The 18,687-nt window shown below is 35.8% G+C and overlaps 3 protein-coding genes across 7 annotated transcripts; 1 reads left to right on the plus strand and 2 right to left on the minus strand.

Annotated features, from left to right (window-relative positions):
• Positions 1–3,567: 3,567 nt before the first annotated feature.
• On the minus strand, positions 3,568–13,337 carry LOC107263653 (ornithine decarboxylase). 2 transcript variants are annotated; one of them, XM_015731100.2, is made up of 9 exons: positions 12,980–13,337; positions 7,382–7,554; positions 7,041–7,293; positions 6,861–6,937; positions 6,612–6,785; positions 6,167–6,506; positions 5,868–6,082; positions 5,542–5,750; positions 3,568–5,461 (listed from the first exon to the last, which is right to left on the minus strand). In XM_015731100.2, the coding sequence occupies exons 3-9, from the start codon at positions 7,225–7,227 to the stop codon at positions 5,245–5,247; spliced, it is 1,419 nt and encodes a 472-aa protein (XP_015586586.1). In that variant the 5' UTR covers positions 7,228–7,293; positions 7,382–7,554; positions 12,980–13,337; the 3' UTR covers positions 3,568–5,244. The 2 variants fall into 2 exon arrangements, with proteins under 2 accessions (XP_015586586.1, XP_015586585.1); XM_015731099.2 differs by lacking the exon at positions 12,980–13,337 and adding an exon at positions 9,646–9,783.
• Positions 13,338–13,714: 377 nt separating this feature from the next.
• Positions 13,715–14,626, minus strand: LOC107263658 (transmembrane protein 14C). The gene is made up of 3 exons (XM_015731107.2): positions 14,386–14,626; positions 14,012–14,201; positions 13,715–13,938 (listed from the first exon to the last, which is right to left on the minus strand). Exons 1-3 carry the CDS (start codon positions 14,459–14,461, stop codon positions 13,878–13,880), a joined length of 327 nt encoding a protein of 108 aa, XP_015586593.1. The 5' UTR covers positions 14,462–14,626; the 3' UTR covers positions 13,715–13,877.
• Positions 14,627–14,858: 232 nt separating this feature from the next.
• On the plus strand, positions 14,859–17,494 carry LOC107263656 (glutamate--cysteine ligase regulatory subunit). Of its 4 annotated transcripts, none has more exons than XM_015731102.1 (7): positions 14,859–14,937; positions 15,520–15,674; positions 15,876–15,938; positions 16,005–16,125; positions 16,201–16,400; positions 16,518–16,632; positions 16,772–17,494. In XM_015731102.1, exons 2-7 carry the CDS (start codon positions 15,585–15,587, stop codon positions 16,912–16,914), a joined length of 732 nt encoding a protein of 243 aa, XP_015586588.1. In that variant the 5' UTR covers positions 14,859–14,937; positions 15,520–15,584; the 3' UTR covers positions 16,915–17,494. The 4 variants fall into 4 exon arrangements, with proteins under 4 accessions (XP_015586588.1, XP_015586591.1, XP_024936884.1 ...); XM_015731104.2 differs by lacking the exon at positions 14,859–14,937 and adding an exon at positions 15,435–15,453; XM_015731105.2 differs by lacking the exon at positions 14,859–14,937 and having other exon boundaries at positions 15,368–15,674; positions 16,011–16,125.
• The last annotated feature ends 1,193 nt before the right edge of the window (positions 17,495–18,687 follow it).

Raw genomic sequence — 18,687 nt, forward strand, 5'->3', positions numbered from 1 at the left:
ACCATTCCGATTTATAGACTATCGTAATCATAGATAAGTTCAATTGATTGTTGCGATATGGGATGTTGAAACAGAATTTGTTTAGCGAACTGCGGATTTTCCATTTGCCAACTGCAAGAGAATAGTTGTGTAATTTAGTAATTAATTAGTGTATTGATCTAGTATTGAATAAATATTTTTACGATTTTGTATATGCAATTAGAGATTAAGAACTATGACAGGTGTATAAATAATAAATTTCTGTGATATACGAATTTTCAAAACATAATAAATAATCGTAAGCACCGCCAAAAGGTTAAGGAATTATTTTCGAAAATTCAAAAATTCCTCGTCGGAGTAGTTCGATGTCATTATCGATGATGACTTTATGAAAATCCATTTCCAATTAAGCGAACAGAATTGCATCGCATCGATCCGTACGATTCACGCTATATTGATAGTCATGACAGAAATCGATGATCATTGCGCAATGATGCTTTGTGGCGAGAGAGCGAGGAAATACCTTTTACCATTTCTTTAAATTTTTTGTTTGGCTCTCACAAACGAATCATTCCGCCATTTCTGAAGCTGTCGGAAGTGAGCTGTAAGCAGTTTTTGACAGCATAAAATACTAGAATACTAAATTTCGATTTGACCGCTGAAATGACAGTTGATTAGAAACGCCGTATGTAATATTCACATCCTGATTTCAACAAAGACTGTATCCCGCGCTTAAAGGCAACGCGTGGGAAAAGTACTGTAGCAGTAGACCAATCGGGAAAGGTAAAAAAACGCATTTCCGCTAAAAACAATGGGCATAGACATTTCACCGAATGAGGTGCAGGTACCAAGAGATTGTACATACCAGAAGGTGTTGGTAACGACTTGTATGAGACATTAATAATTTTCATAAGAAAAAATAAAATCAGACATCGAATGTCGAAATATATTTTAATAAATCGTGATACCCTCGAAATACACGTCAAACAATTTTTACATATTTACAACATACTGTGTTTGGTAACAATACAATCAAAGAAGTGCGAAGAAATATTCCTTGGAAATACCGACAGAGTGAGAATTTTTACTGAATTGTTTATTTGTCTACGGCATGAAGTGCGCAATATCATTCCACGAATTATTTGTATCTCTCGGTTATTCAGATTTGTATTGCGAGGATATACGTATAGACTTAGATTCACCGAACACACCTACTTGTGCGTATTGCTAACAAAATTTTGACAGCGTCACTGACTGTTATCCAAATACGTTACGTACGTGTCTCGCACTATAGCTTATCAGTCACGCTTTTATTCCGTCACTTTAACGATGAGAGGACGTCCCTCTAGGTATGAGACATTCGTGGCGGCGTCGTCTCAGTGAAAACAACGTGTAACAACAGGGCAGTCCTCGCTTAACGCATTAGAGAAGTTTTACGGGCCAGTATGGAGTACATAGTTATATTTCTCAGTTCTTACTTTCAGCTTGGTTTGTTACACTTCTTATTACATTGGCTGTTTCACGATCAGTTTTAACTAGCACTACGCAAAAGTCGACGTTAATACTGATTTCAGCCTTCGGAAGGCATAATCAGCAGCGCTTTCGTTTTCTCCGAGTCTGACAGCCGGTCCTTTGTTAGGAGACGCAATAGGCCCAAACAGAAGAAGAAACTATATAATTTAAGGTTATACACAAAAAAATGTCAAGAAAAAGATGATGGCGTTATGGATTATAACCTTGCAGTTTGTCAGGTAAAATATTAGAAACCTCCCCTTTAAGACACTTTCATTTTCATCGATTAAAAGTAAATCTAAATCCTTTCGCTTGCGGAGCGTGTTAACGTAGACAATCCCCTTGGGTATCAAGAGGCAACGATTAACGTTATTGCGGTAGCTTTTCTAATACCCGCCTTCATTACATCGGAGAAGAGCTAATGATCGTCCGTGATCAAGAAATTATTCAGGAAGTAACTCAAGTCAGGATACTTCCGGTATGGAAACTAAAAGAACAGCTACGAATGTTCTACTTCCACTTCCATAACCAAGTAGCTTTTTCCTCTTACTCACATGACGTGAAACCTAGCGGTCGAAGTATCAGTCGGTAAAAAGGCGTTAATGTTTAGACAGCGAGTTCTGCATAGGAAAATGACAGACTTTTCTCTAATACTGAATTCTTTTTTTTTTTTAACGAAATATTATATTTTTGACTGAAGCTCAATGGACTGTCACATGTACGATTATTTTTTTAAATAATGCAAATAGGTTTTGTATTCCGGCTAGTACTTCCGCCGTTAGTTTCAGCATTATCTTACTCACCAACTCTTACTGCATCTGTGCTATGTGGTTTTTCCTTTTACCGTCTTTTAACCTGCTTACTGACATAGGCACATTTTCACGAACAGATAGCAGAATCGACAAAATATTTAATATTGTTCTTACTCCGGAACGTTCGATTCATGAAGACTATCGATCTTGCTGTATTTCACTTACGAAAATACGAATAGACACGCTCAATCAAATTCAAAATGGCAACCGTTTATCTCGGATGAATTAGACACGTTAAATATGACGCATAATGCTTGTTGACTTTCCCAGGAAAATAAGAGCTATTACCTGACACGGACGGATGTGTTCTGTGACTGGCCGATTACATTATTGACAGGGACGAGTGAGTTTTAATTAAAAGAGAACGTAAAGCGTCTGATTCCGTTGCGGTACGCAGCCATGAGCAGTGTCCTCCGTAAAATACTAAGGTTTGACTGGTGCTTTGATGTAAGATTCGAATACTAAATTTTCACGTTAATTCGCTGCGAAATAATATTTATTAGGAAAAAAATAATCGTAACGTTTGCCACTGTCTGTTATTAGGTAAACAAATAGATTCTTAAATGGACAGTATTTTTAGTCGATCGTAAAAATTGTTACGATTATCAATTTTTCAAAAATCTATACGCACAATGCAGCTGCGGCAAAGTGATAAGACGTGAACAAATAACGAATGCCGGAAGATAAATTACATTGTTTGGCAAGTCTTCTGAAACGCAGATAGCATAAAAATGTCCATATCTCCTCTTACTGAGTAGAAATGCTGAAGGGAAAAAAAAACATATCTACACGATAATAGTAATTTCGATTCCGTTGCAATTAATGACTATCCAAACAAAGTCTGAGTAACGCTCCTACTGACGTGCAAAAACTAGAAGGCTGCAGCCATTGTGCGTCAGACGAAGTGGCACTCCGGTAAATGCCGCGAAAAATAAAGGAGAATAATTTAGTATCTGACGAAAAAAGAAATACAGCACCCCGATGCCGTAGGTCGTCGTTTTTAGAATCATTAAGACTGTTTTACGATATTTTAATTGCGCCGCTAGTCATTTGGCAATATCTTTTAACGATTTCATTTCACGTTAATCGAAAGATAGACGGTCGAATATTTCCCAAAACGTGTCAGGAAATCGCTTCATATTCCAGCATGGAATCCAAAAATATTAGAGAAGCTAACGTCCGATTTTTATGTGAATACGACATTTATAGGCAAGATATTTATAGGCAACGATTATGAAAGTGTAAGAAAATAAAGAAGACATAATTTTGTATACATCTCAGAGTAATTATATTGATCTAGTGTGTATCAGTACATAGACAAATTAATAGTTGAATTAATATAGTAATAGTAATAATATTAATAATAACAATAGCGGAGATATATAATACAATTAGGGTAACTAATAATCAGAAAACTAATATTCTTTTATTTCCTGTGACAGCTGCCTCAATGCCTTTGAATTCCTAGCTCTCCTACAGAGTCTTCATAATTATCAAAGAAATACGTGAAAAGGAATAAAGAGAAACTTGTACGCACGACACCGTATTTGTACGTAAACCTATATAGTGTGTTGCCTTTAATATTTCTCATGATTATAAACCTGCTAAATGTGTCCCTTCTGTCGTATAAATATACCGAACGAACATTACACGAGTTTTCCACATCGAAGCCCTTCCACAATATAATTTATCGTTTTATAAATATTTAAAAAAAAAGAAACAAGCAATGTTAGTTCGAACAGACTAGACGGACTTTGCCACATTAATACACATGGTCCTCAGCGGTATAGAGATAGTAAAAAACTTATTTTGAAATATTCTATACTCGTCTCTGAACATTGCAATATATAAACTGTTTGAAAAACACTAATCGGTATACCGTCTTAAAATGATTCGTTAATTATTTGTATATCATTGATCAACCCGACTATTACAAGTGAAGAAACGTCCTTTTACAGTGGGCTCGCTAAGCAATGAGAAAATCTAAATGAGCCGAGCAAAACAAACTGATCTACGACACGTGAGGCACACATTGAATAACGCGTGCAATGTAGACGACGCCTATGTTAAACCTTGTGTGTGCCTTCGTATTACATTAAGAAAAAACACCAATGTCAATTCTGCGAATATCTTCCTTATGATTAATAAAATAGCAAGAGAAGACGTTATTCTTGTTTGTTTTTTTCGCACTTCCTCCACAGAGTCCCAGGACATGTGATCGCGTAAACATCTATAATATTAAGATGTGTACTATTGGCATTCTTCGTTTTGTATAATTTCATCGAGTGTCGCTAATTGTTTATTAAACAGTTTCTCTATTATTATCGATCGAAACTCCATATTTTTTTCTTTCTCAATTTCGTTAATTACGATTAGCAAAAAGTTCGTCGACTATTCGTTACTGACTTGTTGATTTCTCGAAATATTCGTTCGTTCGCGTATTCGTGTTTATTATGACTGTCTGTCTCGTTCCGTATTACGGTGATTAATGTAACTGTATCCCGGGATTTGTGACGTAAAGTTAGTAACAGATACGATAAGACCGATGATATCGATTTATAATGATGGAATGCCTGACGATTGCTGTGCAATGTTGACGTAAACGTTTCATAAAGGTTGTGTAAGCGAATTTTATACATCGCTTATACGTATATTAAGAGATCCGGTAGCAAGACAACGGACTCACAGTGGTCCGCGAGTCCACGGAATTATTACGAAGGTGATCGAAGAGTAACCTTGTCGATAAGGAGTACTTGCTGATAAAGATATCTTTCCATCCTTTACAATGACTACGGGTAATCATTAAGCTGATGCGATATATTGACATGTACGCTTTTAACTTTTTAAGTGCACGTTCGACATTTTCAGCAACATCAAGCACTCTACTTCGTACCGTACTCCGAAAATTCGACAGGATTACAATCCACTTTTGAATGTCGGTTCAGTTGAGCGGATCCACCTCCACGTAATCGTAGATAAAGGAAGTTGTCGAGGATGAGGAATCTGCTAGAATTTCTGTTGGTGCCAACTGAATAGTTGGATCGGTCCAGCCATCGATGTCGCTTCCGCCAATGTCCAGGCCAAGACGTAGATTAGCTGGTGTATTGCCGATAACGAAGTGATCCTCTGTCAAGGGTAGAGCATCCTTCAAGAGAAGCCTGTTAATCAATAAAGTTATACGTTCAGATTATTTTTAGAATAATAATTATTCAAATAAGAACTAAATGTCTGTACTTACCAAACACCTTCGTCAGTGACAACGTGAACCTTGGGTACTGGAAAACCGTTGAACTTAGATGCAACCGGCAGAGTATAGGCGCCCATATTTTCAAATATAATCCAATCGCCAAGTTCCATATCGTGTAGCAGAATATTCTCAACAACCTGATCCAAGCCATCGCAAGTTGGTCCCCAGATACTTGAGGGAGTCATCTTACCGCAGCCATTCTGTTTAAATGAAGAAGTATCAATATGATGTACTATATTCGCAGCGATGTATCCGTAAAACTAGTATTACAATGGGATATTTAAACGTAGACCTTTTATATTCATTATAGTGTTTACCTTTAGTGGAATTGGTGTAACGTGTTGATGATCGTAGAGAAGGCAATTAAACGAACCATAAACGCCATCGTTAATGTAGTACATGTTGTGCGTGATAGCGTTGGGTGAGTTCTCATCGCCACGTACAGCACGCTTGCTGTGAATACTGGTTGCGAGAGTGAACGCAGAAGCAACGTAAAATCGACCTGGCTCAGCAATTATGTGTACATCGTCAGCTGAAGAAAAATAAGTCAAGAATTAATGTCTATCACTGAAATAATATTTATATCATATAGCAAAGTTAGGCCTGGATAACGTACATGGAAAATATTCATCCAGAGCTTTATTGATGATATCGGCCATTTTGTCAATGCTGCTTCCCTTGTTGCCTGGATAACCACCGCCAAGATCCAGTAAGTAAGGCTTGAAGCCGAGATCGCTTGCCATGTCGAAGAGCATTCTGGCATGCCGAATGGCTCTATGGAATACCGGTGGATCCTGGCATCCTGATCCAACGTGAAATGAAATTCCAGCGACATCCAGTCCCAGCATCCGTGAAAGATGCAGAAGATTCGGTGCCTCGTGAGTAGGATCACAGCCAAATTTCATTCCCAGTTGGCATTGGGCTAGTTCGGCATCGCAACGAATACGTAGAACAACCTATAAATCAATTTTTTTTTGTTCACGTAAGACCAACTTGTTTACATACTACATATCCTTCATTTGCAATGGATAAGCAATTTAAAAAAAAAAAGCGTTATTTACCTTGGCACTAGGATGAAGCTTCTTGATCTTATGCAATTCACTTTCATTATCAACCGTCATTGTATCGACTCCCATACCTGCAGCATGGCGTATATGAGAAGCTAGCTTGGCCGGATTAGCGAAAACGATTCTGGAGGAATCAACACCGATACCAAGGACCTTATTGATCTCAGTCTGAAAAAGACGAGCCCTTGTAAATAAAATGTAAAAAAAGAAACCAGTTAAGTAAAATATTCCTGTATAACTCACTTTTGATGCACAGTCAAAACCAATTCCAAGGGCCGCAAGAACCTCCAGCACAATCAAGGTATCATTACATTTCACGGCTGAAAAATAAAAATAAAATAAGCGTTTCAAGTATGACTCAATATACCAAGAAAATGTTCGAAATATAAATCCTTCGTTCCTAGAAAAAATGATTACTCATACCGTAGTACGGATCAACCCGGGGCAATTTCTGTTTCCAAATTTGATGTTTGCGTACAATGTCTCCGATGTCCAGAACATAGAAAGCTTCTTCTTGGACGCCGCTCGTTGCGATGTCCTTAATTACAGTCATAACGTTCGACGCATTGTCCAGCACGTGGATGCGCTCATCCAAGTTGGTTACCTTCATGTTTTCTCGGTTTTTTATTTACGATTAACGAATACAATCGACACTCCGTAGGCGCTAGGTAGCAAACTAATAACAAACAAAAAATTAATTAACAACCAAACATCGATGACTTCGATTTGATTCTAAAGTAAAATAGCAATAAATAAATACATACGAGGCAGCTGTCAATGAGAGGCGGGTGAATCGTGAGGGGGGCGAATTAATAAGATTTCTGTGGGGGTGCTAGCAAAGCCACGGGGGCTCTGCGTTCAGGGCCAACTTCCAGTTGCCGCTTGTGCTCAGTTGTTCACCAACAGACTGGCCTACCAGTCTATCGCAGACAGAACCCTGAAACAAAGCAATAGATAACGTAATATAAATTTGTACAGATGTTTTCAAACTATGAGAAACAATAGACGCATAGTCATTTAAAGTATATATTTGACTGGTGCAAACGTAATGCTTCGGATACAAAGAATTGCAAATGTTTGCCAAAATTAATTTTTAAATAGAAGAAGAAAAAGAAACACCTTGACCCGCTCCTCCTCTCGAGTGACGTTTACTTTCTCTCCGGAGAAGGCGGACAGATTCAATTTATGAGCGAATATAAATCACGCTTGGCACGGTGCTTCAGATACGCGCATTATGCCTACGTCACGTCACTGTATGATATTCTAGTCGGCAGTATTGCGTGATCGTCATTTTTTTTAGCACGGTATTGTCGACCTCTTCGAAAAGAGCAAACATCTCGTCTCATGAAATATAATGAGCATAACAATCATAATTGTAGCTGGCGCGTCTATGAGACGCAAACAAATTCAAAGTAAGAGTCCCGTGTCATGATTTCAAGAAATTCATTATCCTTTTTCGTCAATATTTTTCAATATTCCCGCGACACTGGTAAACAACTGATTAATTGATAAGGAGGATCAATTATGTTGATCGAAGGATCAATGGTCGACACAGTGAATCGATAATGGTGATTTTTAGAATTTGAGGTTATAAAATAACGTACGGTTAAGAAATGACAAAGATTTAACGTAAATGATTTGTAAAATTCCTCTAATTGTTTCTCAAATTTATGCCGCATGGAAGATCATATACGTCTTATCGTTAATACGTAGTAAGTAACGCCAATAAAGTTTATCAAATACACGGTGCGGCCACCAGAGATAACCGGCAGCCTAGACTGCCTGGTGCCGAGCTAACTGATAATGCGAATTTATTACAGCATGCTGCAAAGAATTAATTGCCTGACATTTATTGGCCTGTCGTATAGAATTTCCTGAAAGAAAAAAAATAGCTTCCTTCTGTCTACGAAGATTAAGTGTCGTTTTATGAAATTTCAATATCTCCTATTCCCAGGCTCAAAATTCTATCGCGCTTTTTCTTTCCGCTTGTTGGTCATGATAATTGGCAAATTTCGCAATGCTCGCGTAGCTTTAAATTTATACAAATACGTACACGCGTATGTTACTGAATGGTGATGTTTATTTTTGAAACGAGAATAAAGGACTTTTGCTTTTCTTTTGCTGGAAAATTGCAAAATACACGATTATTTGACATTTCGTCGATTTCATTATTGAGAAGAATTTGCGAATACTTTGAAACTCCGATTTGACCGAACCTCCCAGGGAACGAAACAATTGCGAATAACTAAAATTGGTTCGGATAATAAGAGCTTACCGATTCTCCTCTTGATTTGGCAATTTTCCTTTCGGTTCTTAACCTCTATAACGCCGGACGCCTTTATATAGACGCGGAATGGGTTGTGAGACTTTGATTACATATTCAAATAAACTATATGTAACTTAAAAATATTGAAAATTGAAAAAATTTGAAAAAACAAGTGCGGCGGTTTAAAGTCTGGGTCAAAATTCAGATAACTGAATAACTCCAGAAGATGAATTTAAACGAACGAATTTCTACCGTACTAAAATAAGCATGAACGGAATCATATTGATTCTCCGAATAAGACGCAGGAAAGATTTGCATAACGATTTTTTGAAATTCCTTATATGGGCAGATACCGAGCACAGCCGATGGAAATAATTGACATTAAGAAACGCTGATTCGCATCAAATATACCGTGTGGTTAGGAAAATAAAGAATATACTTGAGGAAGGGTCGACTACACTACATTGGTCATACCAATTTGCTTAAAGCACTTTGACGATCTACCACGCGTCCGTTTAGTTTCATTAATTCCAATGGGCAGCGAACTCGCAAATTACTCAGACCCATAATGAATTAAAAGTAAGCAAGAATCGTCTGTAGCAGCGTTGAGAAGACATCAGCCTATTTAGGTATAGAATTAACCAGAAGGAAGAGAGAAAGAAAGAAATTTTTTTCAAAAGCCTAACAAGCATCCACGCATTTACGTTATAACGCCTTAACGTCCGATCTGGTGAAATTCAAAGGAAATATCAAGAAGCGTACCTGATCGTAGGAAGTAATTCTCGTGCCTTCTGTATCACACATGCAATAAGATCCACGGGTTGATAAGATTTCTGCGCGTAGTCCGAATTGCTACTGAGTCGTTTCCAAGTATGTGTAATGAAATTGAATAATATTAACAAAACAAAATCGTAAAACCCGATCAACAGACGTACGACAAAGTCGAGACTCGGAGTTCTTGTAATATTTTTAACGAATTACTGGTACCAGACTTCACTAAGAATCTGCCAATACTGAACCTGAATTGTCTGTTCGTGCCACTATTTATACGAGAATGATAAGTATTATCAGGCGGACTACTCGTGGTTTCTAAGTACATGGAATGGAATGAGTCTTATCAGACGACCACGAAGTACATGGTCCATAAAGATGGTAGGAAGAAATAGAGGGGTGGTGGTGCACACGCCACTTTGGGGTCAGGCTTCATCGGGGGCCTTCATCATTTATGACAAGACCTAATTTACATTGCTCGATCATCGCTATTATCTTTTGATATTTTTACAATGAGAAAATTCCTCCTCCACCACCCCCTCGATCGCCCACCAAGTTAACTTTTATTGTACCTAGTTTCTGAAAGGAAGAAAGAAGAACACTCTGCGATTAATGCTCGACCGATTACACGAACAATACTTCTGAGTCGAAGGATTAAATGAAGAAGTATTTGGAACGTAGGTGGGCTTGGGATTAAGGCATAGATACAATTATCATCAATTTTATCTTGTGACTTAATAAGGAATGTGATTCTAATGTCTTTTCATCTAGGCAATTAATCTCTTTGAAGAATTTGAAGACAACTTTACAACTAGACAGCCTGGCTCTAGGCTGTAGCTGAATTCGAAGGCCTTGCGATCGCAGATCGCCGATTGTCCACATTGTAGAAAGTCATTGCTCGAAAGTCGTTGAATCATTAAAATTTTAATTAAAAAAATATTTTTAACACCTCTATACATATTTATCTCGTACCTATAAGATTTTTAATGGCACGCTGATCACTGAGGGGAATGACTAGGCTTAGTAAGAACAAAAGAAATTTAATGCCAACTGCGACTGTAAATTCTGTGTTAGACAGGTTCCTTAATGGTCATACTATTTTGTGTTATTTTCGATTTTTTTTTGCAAAACTACAACACGCGTAGTAGAATTTGGACAGGGAGTGGGACTCTATGCACCTCGTAAAATCATATACATATCGAGGCCTTATCTTATCTATATGACATTTCAATTTAACATGAAATTAATACAGGCACGTGTTACTTGGCTAATGCAAGAGAAAAATTATTCTACGTTACTTCATGATCTTGCCTGAGAAGAGTAAGAAAAATGATAATATACAACTGTGGAAGAGCAAACTTCACACACCATTAACGCGACGCTCAGGATTGGTGCTCATGCTCGTAAAACGTGCAAATAAATAATTCTTGGTAGAATACATGAAACGATGCAATTTTGCAATTTTATCTTAAGAGTAAAAACCAGATCGCATTATCTGGTAACGATAATAAAATTTAATTTCTTAATACCAACATGGCTTTTGTTTGCTAAAACGTCGTATAAATTAAAAAAAAAAATGTCTTCGTCTCATATTTCTCTGGCTGAAGGAAAAACCGTAAATATATATGTTTTTCTGATTAAAGAGGAGAATACTAGTTCGATTGAGATATTGCTAGTCTAGTTAATCATTACGTACGTAGAATTCCCAGAGTATTCTATACGTCACTCATCAACTACTTTGATATGATATATGTATTCTAAATTATTAACTGCTGTTTTGCTATTGCTCGCAAAAAGAAATATCTTAATACTCAGTGCGATATGATGTCAAAAGTTTATACGTATGTCACTTTAGAACAGTACGGTCAAGTATCAAGTGACCCGTGACGCTACACTATATAACGCTAACTGCCATTGTTATATACTGAATGGTCGATAGTGTTTTATCTCTTAAAAGAACGCATAGTCAGGACAATGACACACACACACACATATATATATATGTGGAATCTACTATATAAATTTTTGATCAGGAAACCTTATCTGATTGACTGATAAGTATAGGATTATAATTCGGGCATATTACGAAACCTTTAGCGCTGTCACTTTTGCTTTTATGATTTAATTATTCTCCAAGTCCATTACAGTATAGACTATTTCATCTGGTTTCAACCAGCGTTATCGGATCTCCTTGAAAAAGACGCAAATATCTGCGCACGTATCTATTGGCTTGTGATAAGTTCTGCAACGTGCCGGTCGATAATACCGGTAGTGTGGTAATGCAGGAAACCAGTGTACATACATTATTTTTTTTAATGCCACTGTTGCTTGATTGCTCCAGGCCTTTTTTTGTAATACAAAATGAAGAACTGGATTTATATTGTATATTGCAATATTTTTGTAATATTTGTATGGATAAATTTATTTATATGTGGATACGCCGAGCATAGAGGATAGTAAATGCTTAACTAGTTATAACTAGTCGAGTGTGCATTTTACTGGATTTTTGCCAAGGCCAGTCAAGTTCTTAAATACTTGTAATAAGTTAATTATTTTGAGTACTTCCCATGTTATAGTTAGGTGGTATTAAAAATATGTTAAACCAAAGGAAAGAGATGTGCATATTGTTCGTAAGTTCTATAACAGATACATAAAAAAACATTATATTCTACTGTAATTTATTATTTGTAAGATTTGAAATATGATACAGAGCAAAATTAAAAGGTATGTCCAAGAATTGCTTTCTATTTTAGGATTTGAATGTTGAGCATAGTGCCACCATCTGGGTTAGCTGATCTAAACTGATATATACCTCCAATATTATGTCATGAAAACCATGTACTGAATTTAATAGGAAATTAAATAATTGATGCAATTTAATTGTGCAATTTGAAAAAATGGCATATGTATTTTTTGTGCCGATACTATACTCGTTGCATGACATATGGTTTTGATTGGACATATGGATTAATATATATGTAATATTATCAATTAGACCTCATTGAGCAATAAAGTAATTTTAAATCGGCATTGAATAAATATCAAGTATCGATGACCTCATGCATTAATAATCTGATTCTAGGAGACAGCCATACTCTGCTTAACAAACTACCATTTACCAAAAGTGCGTTTAATCTTAAATACCAATAGATAACGATATGTAAAAATCCTTAGTCAAGAGTCTAAAATTTATCATGCAATACTCTGGCTTTGTGGTTCATGAATCATTGTTACAAATGCGGATATTTTCACGTGATTGACGTGACTCCAAAAGATCCTTGATACAGATGTTACGAGATTTGTCGAAATACATTAAAAGACTTACCTTATCAAAAGATCGCCACCCTGCGGGTCGGCACTCGGTTATTGACGGAATGATGGAAGTTTTCGGTGACTGGATCCCAAAAATCAGTCAGAAATTTCGGCAGATGTAGAAGTTTCGTCCGTGTGGCGACCAGTCCTTGTCGTATTCACTCACGCTCGGTTTTTTCCAAAGAGCTACGCGAAAAAACATTCGTTTGCGCGGTCGTTCACAGTTTATCCTTGACAAACGGACATATCACTGATTTTCAATAATAATTTATGTCGTTAATAGACGTCTGGCGAGAGGAAAGTTCGCGATAACTTAACTGAATTTAACAGACTTCAGACCTCCTGCACGCCAGAGCGGCCATTACCTACTTTGAGAACGTTGTTAAAAGCATCAAGAATAGCTGCAAATAGTTCTTGATGAGGTCGCGAGTGTGAAGATTTAGTAGATTTAGGAACACAAATGTCATAGTGACATCAAAAATTATCAAAATGGAGAAATGACATCTTTGGTACCTTATGTAGAAGCATAAATTCAAACAAAAAAACAGTAACATCTATTCAATTTGAATATTGTGGAATCGCATAGTTAATTATAATTTTGAGCTGTTTATATTATATTTCTGAGCTAAACTGCAAAATATAATTCTTTCTTTGAGGTAGCTGTGGATTGTTTAGATTTTTTTTACATGCTCTTCAAGGAGTCGTATTCTGTAGTTTTACCTATTTCTGAATAATTGTACGTCATGCATATACTGAAATAGTTTTTATTACATGTAAGAAATAACAAATGTAATCTTTAGAATAGATTCAAGAGTTTGTAATTAGTAAGAAAGGTCTTAACTATATTTTAAGTAAATGTCATCACCTGTAATTAAAAAAACATTACTAGCCGTACTAGTTTTCTTTCTTATTTAGTCCGCTTTAATTGGAGGGGAAAGACTTCTAATTCCAAGCCTGATGACCATTACAGCGCTGTAGATCAATTGTTTATTGAAAGTTATAAAGTTATTTTATTTAGTAAATTTCTATTAAATTATCAACATACCTTATCAAAGCAATCAAGCCAGCAGGCATTACTTTACCAGTATTGTAAAATCTGTAGCTCATAAGACCACCAAGAACAGCACTAGTTCCTAATAAAACTCTATAATTGTTAGGATTTTGTGAGGTCTGGTATGCTCCAAAAGCTAATACCGATCCAAAGAGAAGACCAGCTCCCAAGGATGGGACAGAATCTATAAAGAAATGTAAAAAATAATATTACATAAATTATAAATTTACCAAAACTTTAAAGACACGCTTAATTGAAGTAGAAAGTCCTAGAGAAAGAATATGATAACAGATTGAAAGATAACAGTTCACAATCACGTCCAACATATAAAAAAAAGTGTACTGTATTAGAAAATAGAAAAAACTTACTTGACTTTACATAACCCAAGATCCCGCCAAGACCAACCGCCGTAGCGTAGGCAAAACCAGCAATATCAACCGGCATATTTTCAAAACTCTTGATAGAAGTATCAGTTAAGTTATCGACTTCAAGCTGGCTTAATACGGTATAGCAAATGTTGATCACAGATGACTAGCACGTGTTGTACCAGAGTCGCGGGACCCTCAATGTTGCAAGCTAATCGTAAGCCGCTACGCGTTGCCATGTTCTGCTGCGCCCTCTTAGCCAGATAACTATTTTTATGACAATAATGAATATGGAGTATTTTAGCTTCTTTGATAGCACACCCTTAGATTAATATTAAAAAACAATATTTTTAACTACCTATCAACTTTCTGTAAACTACGCCCCGTTTATTAATATCAATAATGCTTTCTCTAAATGCATGAAAAGCATGCGTAGAACAATGCGCATATGTGCAAAAAAAGTAATTGCGTATTTAAAACCTGTTCTTAAACAGTGTTTATTATTTTATGTATCTGTTGTTATACCGAAAACATCTCTGGATAATGTCAGCCGAGGTATCATAGACGATTTATAAAAATATCCTGTTCTTTGAGATATTGGATAGCATTAAACAATTAAGTAACTTGAATAATAAGTAATTGCAAATGATCTACAAGGCATTTGAGATCATATAACTCTTTAAGAAAATTGAATATATTACGCATTGGTTATTAATCATACGGTAACTGTAAAAAGTATGAAAATAATCCGTATTTTAACTTTACTATAAAATTACACATTTTAGGCATTGTCTTATATTTACTTTTTAAAAATCATTTTATACAGTACCTATATTGATTATAAAGTACTCTAGCAGTCGTCAGTCATTTAAAGAATTCTAACAAAACTTTGTTTTCTTTACAATTTCAATACGTAATGCAACACGCATGACGGACTTTATGTGTTTTATCTTATCTTATTCAATTTAACTAGATTAGATAATGATGTAATGCCTCAGGGCCACCTGTTTCTGACGTTTACTTGGTTCATTTAAAAAGTCTGAGGCTAGGAGATATCGTCATTGGCACATTGTGAAACTCCTAGTATTACGTAGGATTAGCTAAGCAGCGTGATCGGTAACATTAGTTCTTTTTCAGATTAGCGAAATCTGCTAAAATAATTGTGCATTAGTATATACTACTTAACCAATAAAGCAGTCAAGATGGTGTCACGAAGTTTGTTGATTAGTACCGGAAACATTTTGTCATTTAACGAAGTTAAGAAGAAAGCAGGACAAAATCCAACGGACGAGGTTTGTTTGCGGTGAAGGCCGTATACATGCATTATGTTTTGCAATAATGTCACTTGAAATTATAAAATTGGAGTAAGCATGACAGACTAGATATTGTTTTTTCATGAGGTTATGTTTATTAGTGCTAATTAAAATTGCTATTGTTTTAATATATTATGTGTATCTTAAGAAATTAATATTTTTGTGATATTGTAATTTTAGCTACTTGAATCATTGAGAATCGTATTGAAAGATTCTCAAAGTAAGGATGATGCTTCAACCGTAGTACGTATACCTCGACTGACGCAGTGAGTATATAATAAAGATATCTATGATTGACATTATCGATAGTTGCAGGTAAATAGAAAGGAGATGCACGAAACAGATGTGGATAGAAAGGAATTAAAAATTACTGTAAAGATTTTCATTTCTTCTCCGAAAGCTGATTCATTGAAGGACTCGTTAGAACAAGGTTTATAGAACAGAAAATTGCATGTTAATATTTATTCATTTCTCTTTACATTCTGTTCATACTTTTTCTTTACAGTTTTTCATACGTTACATACCGATACAATAGAATCCTTGATAATAGCTTATGGCAAAGTAGAGCCTTCGGAGGACATATTAAAGTCACTCCAAAGTTTGTGGACTGTATTGGAAGAATATGTAAAAGCTGGGAAACTTTCAAGCATCGGTGTCAGTGACGTGGATACAGATGTTTTTATTGAGCTGTTCCAGTGGGCAAATGTAAGATTCATTTTGTTATTAGTCATTTATTGGTCGTCTATTAATGTATTATAATAATATTACTAAAGTGCATTTGTTATCCTTATATGTATTCTACTTATACATTCCTTTCTTCAGGTGAAGCCTAATATTGTACAAATAAATTTAGCTACTTGTTGTGTTGTGCCACCAGCTTTGCAAGTTTTCACTAAGGAAAATGATGTACAGTTATTAACACACAGCGATCCATGTCGTAAGTTACTACAGAAAGTACTAGTCTTTAGGTATACCCACTTTGAAGCACAATTTTATATTTAATAGAATAAAATACGTCATCATCACTATTTACTATCGCGTGATATACTTACTATATCATCATTTTATATTTGCAGAGATTTTAACGAATGATGCGCTGGACGAATTTTTCGGGCCCGGCGTGAATGTCCACTGGGTCGCTCGATATCAAGTTCACGTCAAGTGTCGGGGTGTACTCTCTTCAAAGGGATACTTAGTGTACATCAATAAGCCAGCCTAGAAATCATGATGGAATAAAGTTTACTCGATTCAAATTTATGGGTCTCAGGTTTTATAATAATTAAGCTAAGTCCGTTAAAATACGTAACAATTTCTCTTTAACTGTAAAAATCTATCCTTCTTTGTGAAATTGATTCTTCTTCTTCTTCTTGATCCTTTTTGGCTTTATGCTCAAGAGAGCCAAGTGCTAGTATGAAAATGATTCTTTTGAAAATTTGAAACATTACAAACATTATAAAAGTGTCTTGCGAATGTCCTGAGTTCCTATGAACACATTATGGACATTGTATACTTTTGGGTTTATTAATGTTTTACATTAACATTTTTTAAAGTCTACCATAGCCAGCTAACATATTTCTAAATTGTGAAAAAATATATATTAATTCAACAAAGTGGAACACAAAGAAATGTAAAAAAATATTTCAATGATTTCGTATCATTACTATCCCTTCAGTAAGAATTACTGTCAATGTATCTACTCTTATTTTCTTTTTCACCCTTATAAAAGAGTAATAAATAATGTAAAAACGCTTTATATATTCAGCCATTTATTTGCATAATACAACGCAATTACTAATTTACACAATGTTATAGAATACCTTCAAAATTCTATCACCCCAAATCAAATCCAATAAAATTTCTGCGATAATACATATAACGCTTTACAGTATCGAATATAACTTTTCGCCTATAAAAAAATGACAAACACTTCGCTACTCTTTAAGGATGTATAAAAGTATTGTCAACCTTTCCGCCAAGGTATCACGAAACATCGAAGATAAATATAATCAGTGCGGATCATTGCTATGAAATAATACATTCTGCAAACGCATCGGAATACGAGGAATCCCAGGCGCACATATAAATTTTCGCCAGCAGCTAGTGAGCGCAAAAGTAAACGCAAAGCTGCAAAAGCGGCGGGATGGTAGAGCATATAGCGTTGGCTATAAGATTCCAGCGAATATGAACAAGAGAAGAAAATAAAAAATTACCGCAATAATAATTCTCGAATATTATAATAAAAAGATTAATAATCCGTCCGACTAAAAGCGTGTGCAAATCTTCATTAACAACATACAATATGCATTCGAACATTACAATAATAAATGAATACATAACACGCACCGTAGTTTCACTTTAATTCATCATCCCTCGTAGCACTAAAACTAGTAGTTACCAAGAAAGACCATCAGTTAACCACGTAGTAGATCGTAATATCCAAGCTATAAAGATATTTCCTGCCTCGTTTCATCGTGCGAACTTCCGAACTCGTTACGCTGCTTAGGGGCATGCAAGTACGGTGGAAACACGCTACTAGTACTCTTTATCGCGATACTCGTCGAACATAATCCGCCATAACGATTCCGTCTGATTAGCAAAGTCAAGTAAATGCATATCCCATATAAAAGTAATAAAGTAACAGTGCTACTGCACGAACTAATAAAGTTCTCGTTGTTACAGGTAGATAACCTCTAAAAAATTAAATAATACAAATACCTATTACTGTTTTCAAATTTGCACAAATAACAAGCTTTTCCCTGATTGGCGGAGAAAAAAAAAGATTTTTTGTCAAGCGATAACCTAAATATCAATATTTAAATAAGGTAAGGAAAATGATCGCAAGCGGTTTATCTCCTTTGCTAGCAGTAGCCGATCGGGAGTCCGCTAGGCAGAAGCAGAGACACTGAGAATCCTTCGTTTTGTGTGTGTGTCCCGTCGTCGCAGGCCGCCTCGATATATACAGTTGAATTTTTCGTTTTGTCTCGCCTTGCTT

Source organism: Cephus cinctus, unplaced genomic scaffold (assembly GCF_000341935.2).
Source record: "Cephus cinctus unplaced genomic scaffold, Ccin1 Ccin1_scaffold0160, whole genome shotgun sequence".
NCBI classification, from domain to species: Eukaryota; Metazoa; Arthropoda; class Insecta; order Hymenoptera; family Cephidae; genus Cephus; species Cephus cinctus.

Coding starts and splice junctions, on each gene's coding strand:
- LOC107263656 (XM_015731102.1), top strand. CDS start 15,585: ATGGTGTCACGAAGTTTGTTGATTAGTACCGGAAACATTTTGTCATTT. Junction 15,939..16,004: donor AGGATGATGCTTCAACCGTA/GTACGTATACCT, acceptor CATTATCGATAG/TTGCAGGTAAATAGAAAGGA. Junction 16,126..16,200: donor GAAGGACTCGTTAGAACAAG/GTTTATAGAACA, acceptor TTTTCTTTACAG/TTTTTCATACGTTACATACC.
- LOC107263658 (XM_015731107.2), bottom strand. CDS start 14,461: ATGCCGGTTGATATTGCTGGTTTTGCCTACGCTACGGCGGTTGGTCTT. Junction 14,202..14,385: donor CTTGGGTTATGTAAAGTCAA/GTAAGTTTTTTC, acceptor ATTTCTTTATAG/ATTCTGTCCCATCCTTGGGA. Junction 13,939..14,011: donor GGCTTGATTGCTTTGATAAG/GTATGTTGATAA, acceptor ATTGATCTACAG/CGCTGTAATGGTCATCAGGC.
- LOC107263653 (XM_015731100.2), bottom strand. CDS start 7,227: ATGAAGGTAACCAACTTGGATGAGCGCATCCACGTGCTGGACAATGCG. Junction 6,938..7,040: donor CCGGGTTGATCCGTACTACG/GTATGAGTAATC, acceptor TTTATTTTTCAG/CCGTGAAATGTAATGATACC. Junction 6,507..6,611: donor AGCTTCATCCTAGTGCCAAG/GTAAATAACGCT, acceptor ATTGATTTATAG/GTTGTTCTACGTATTCGTTG.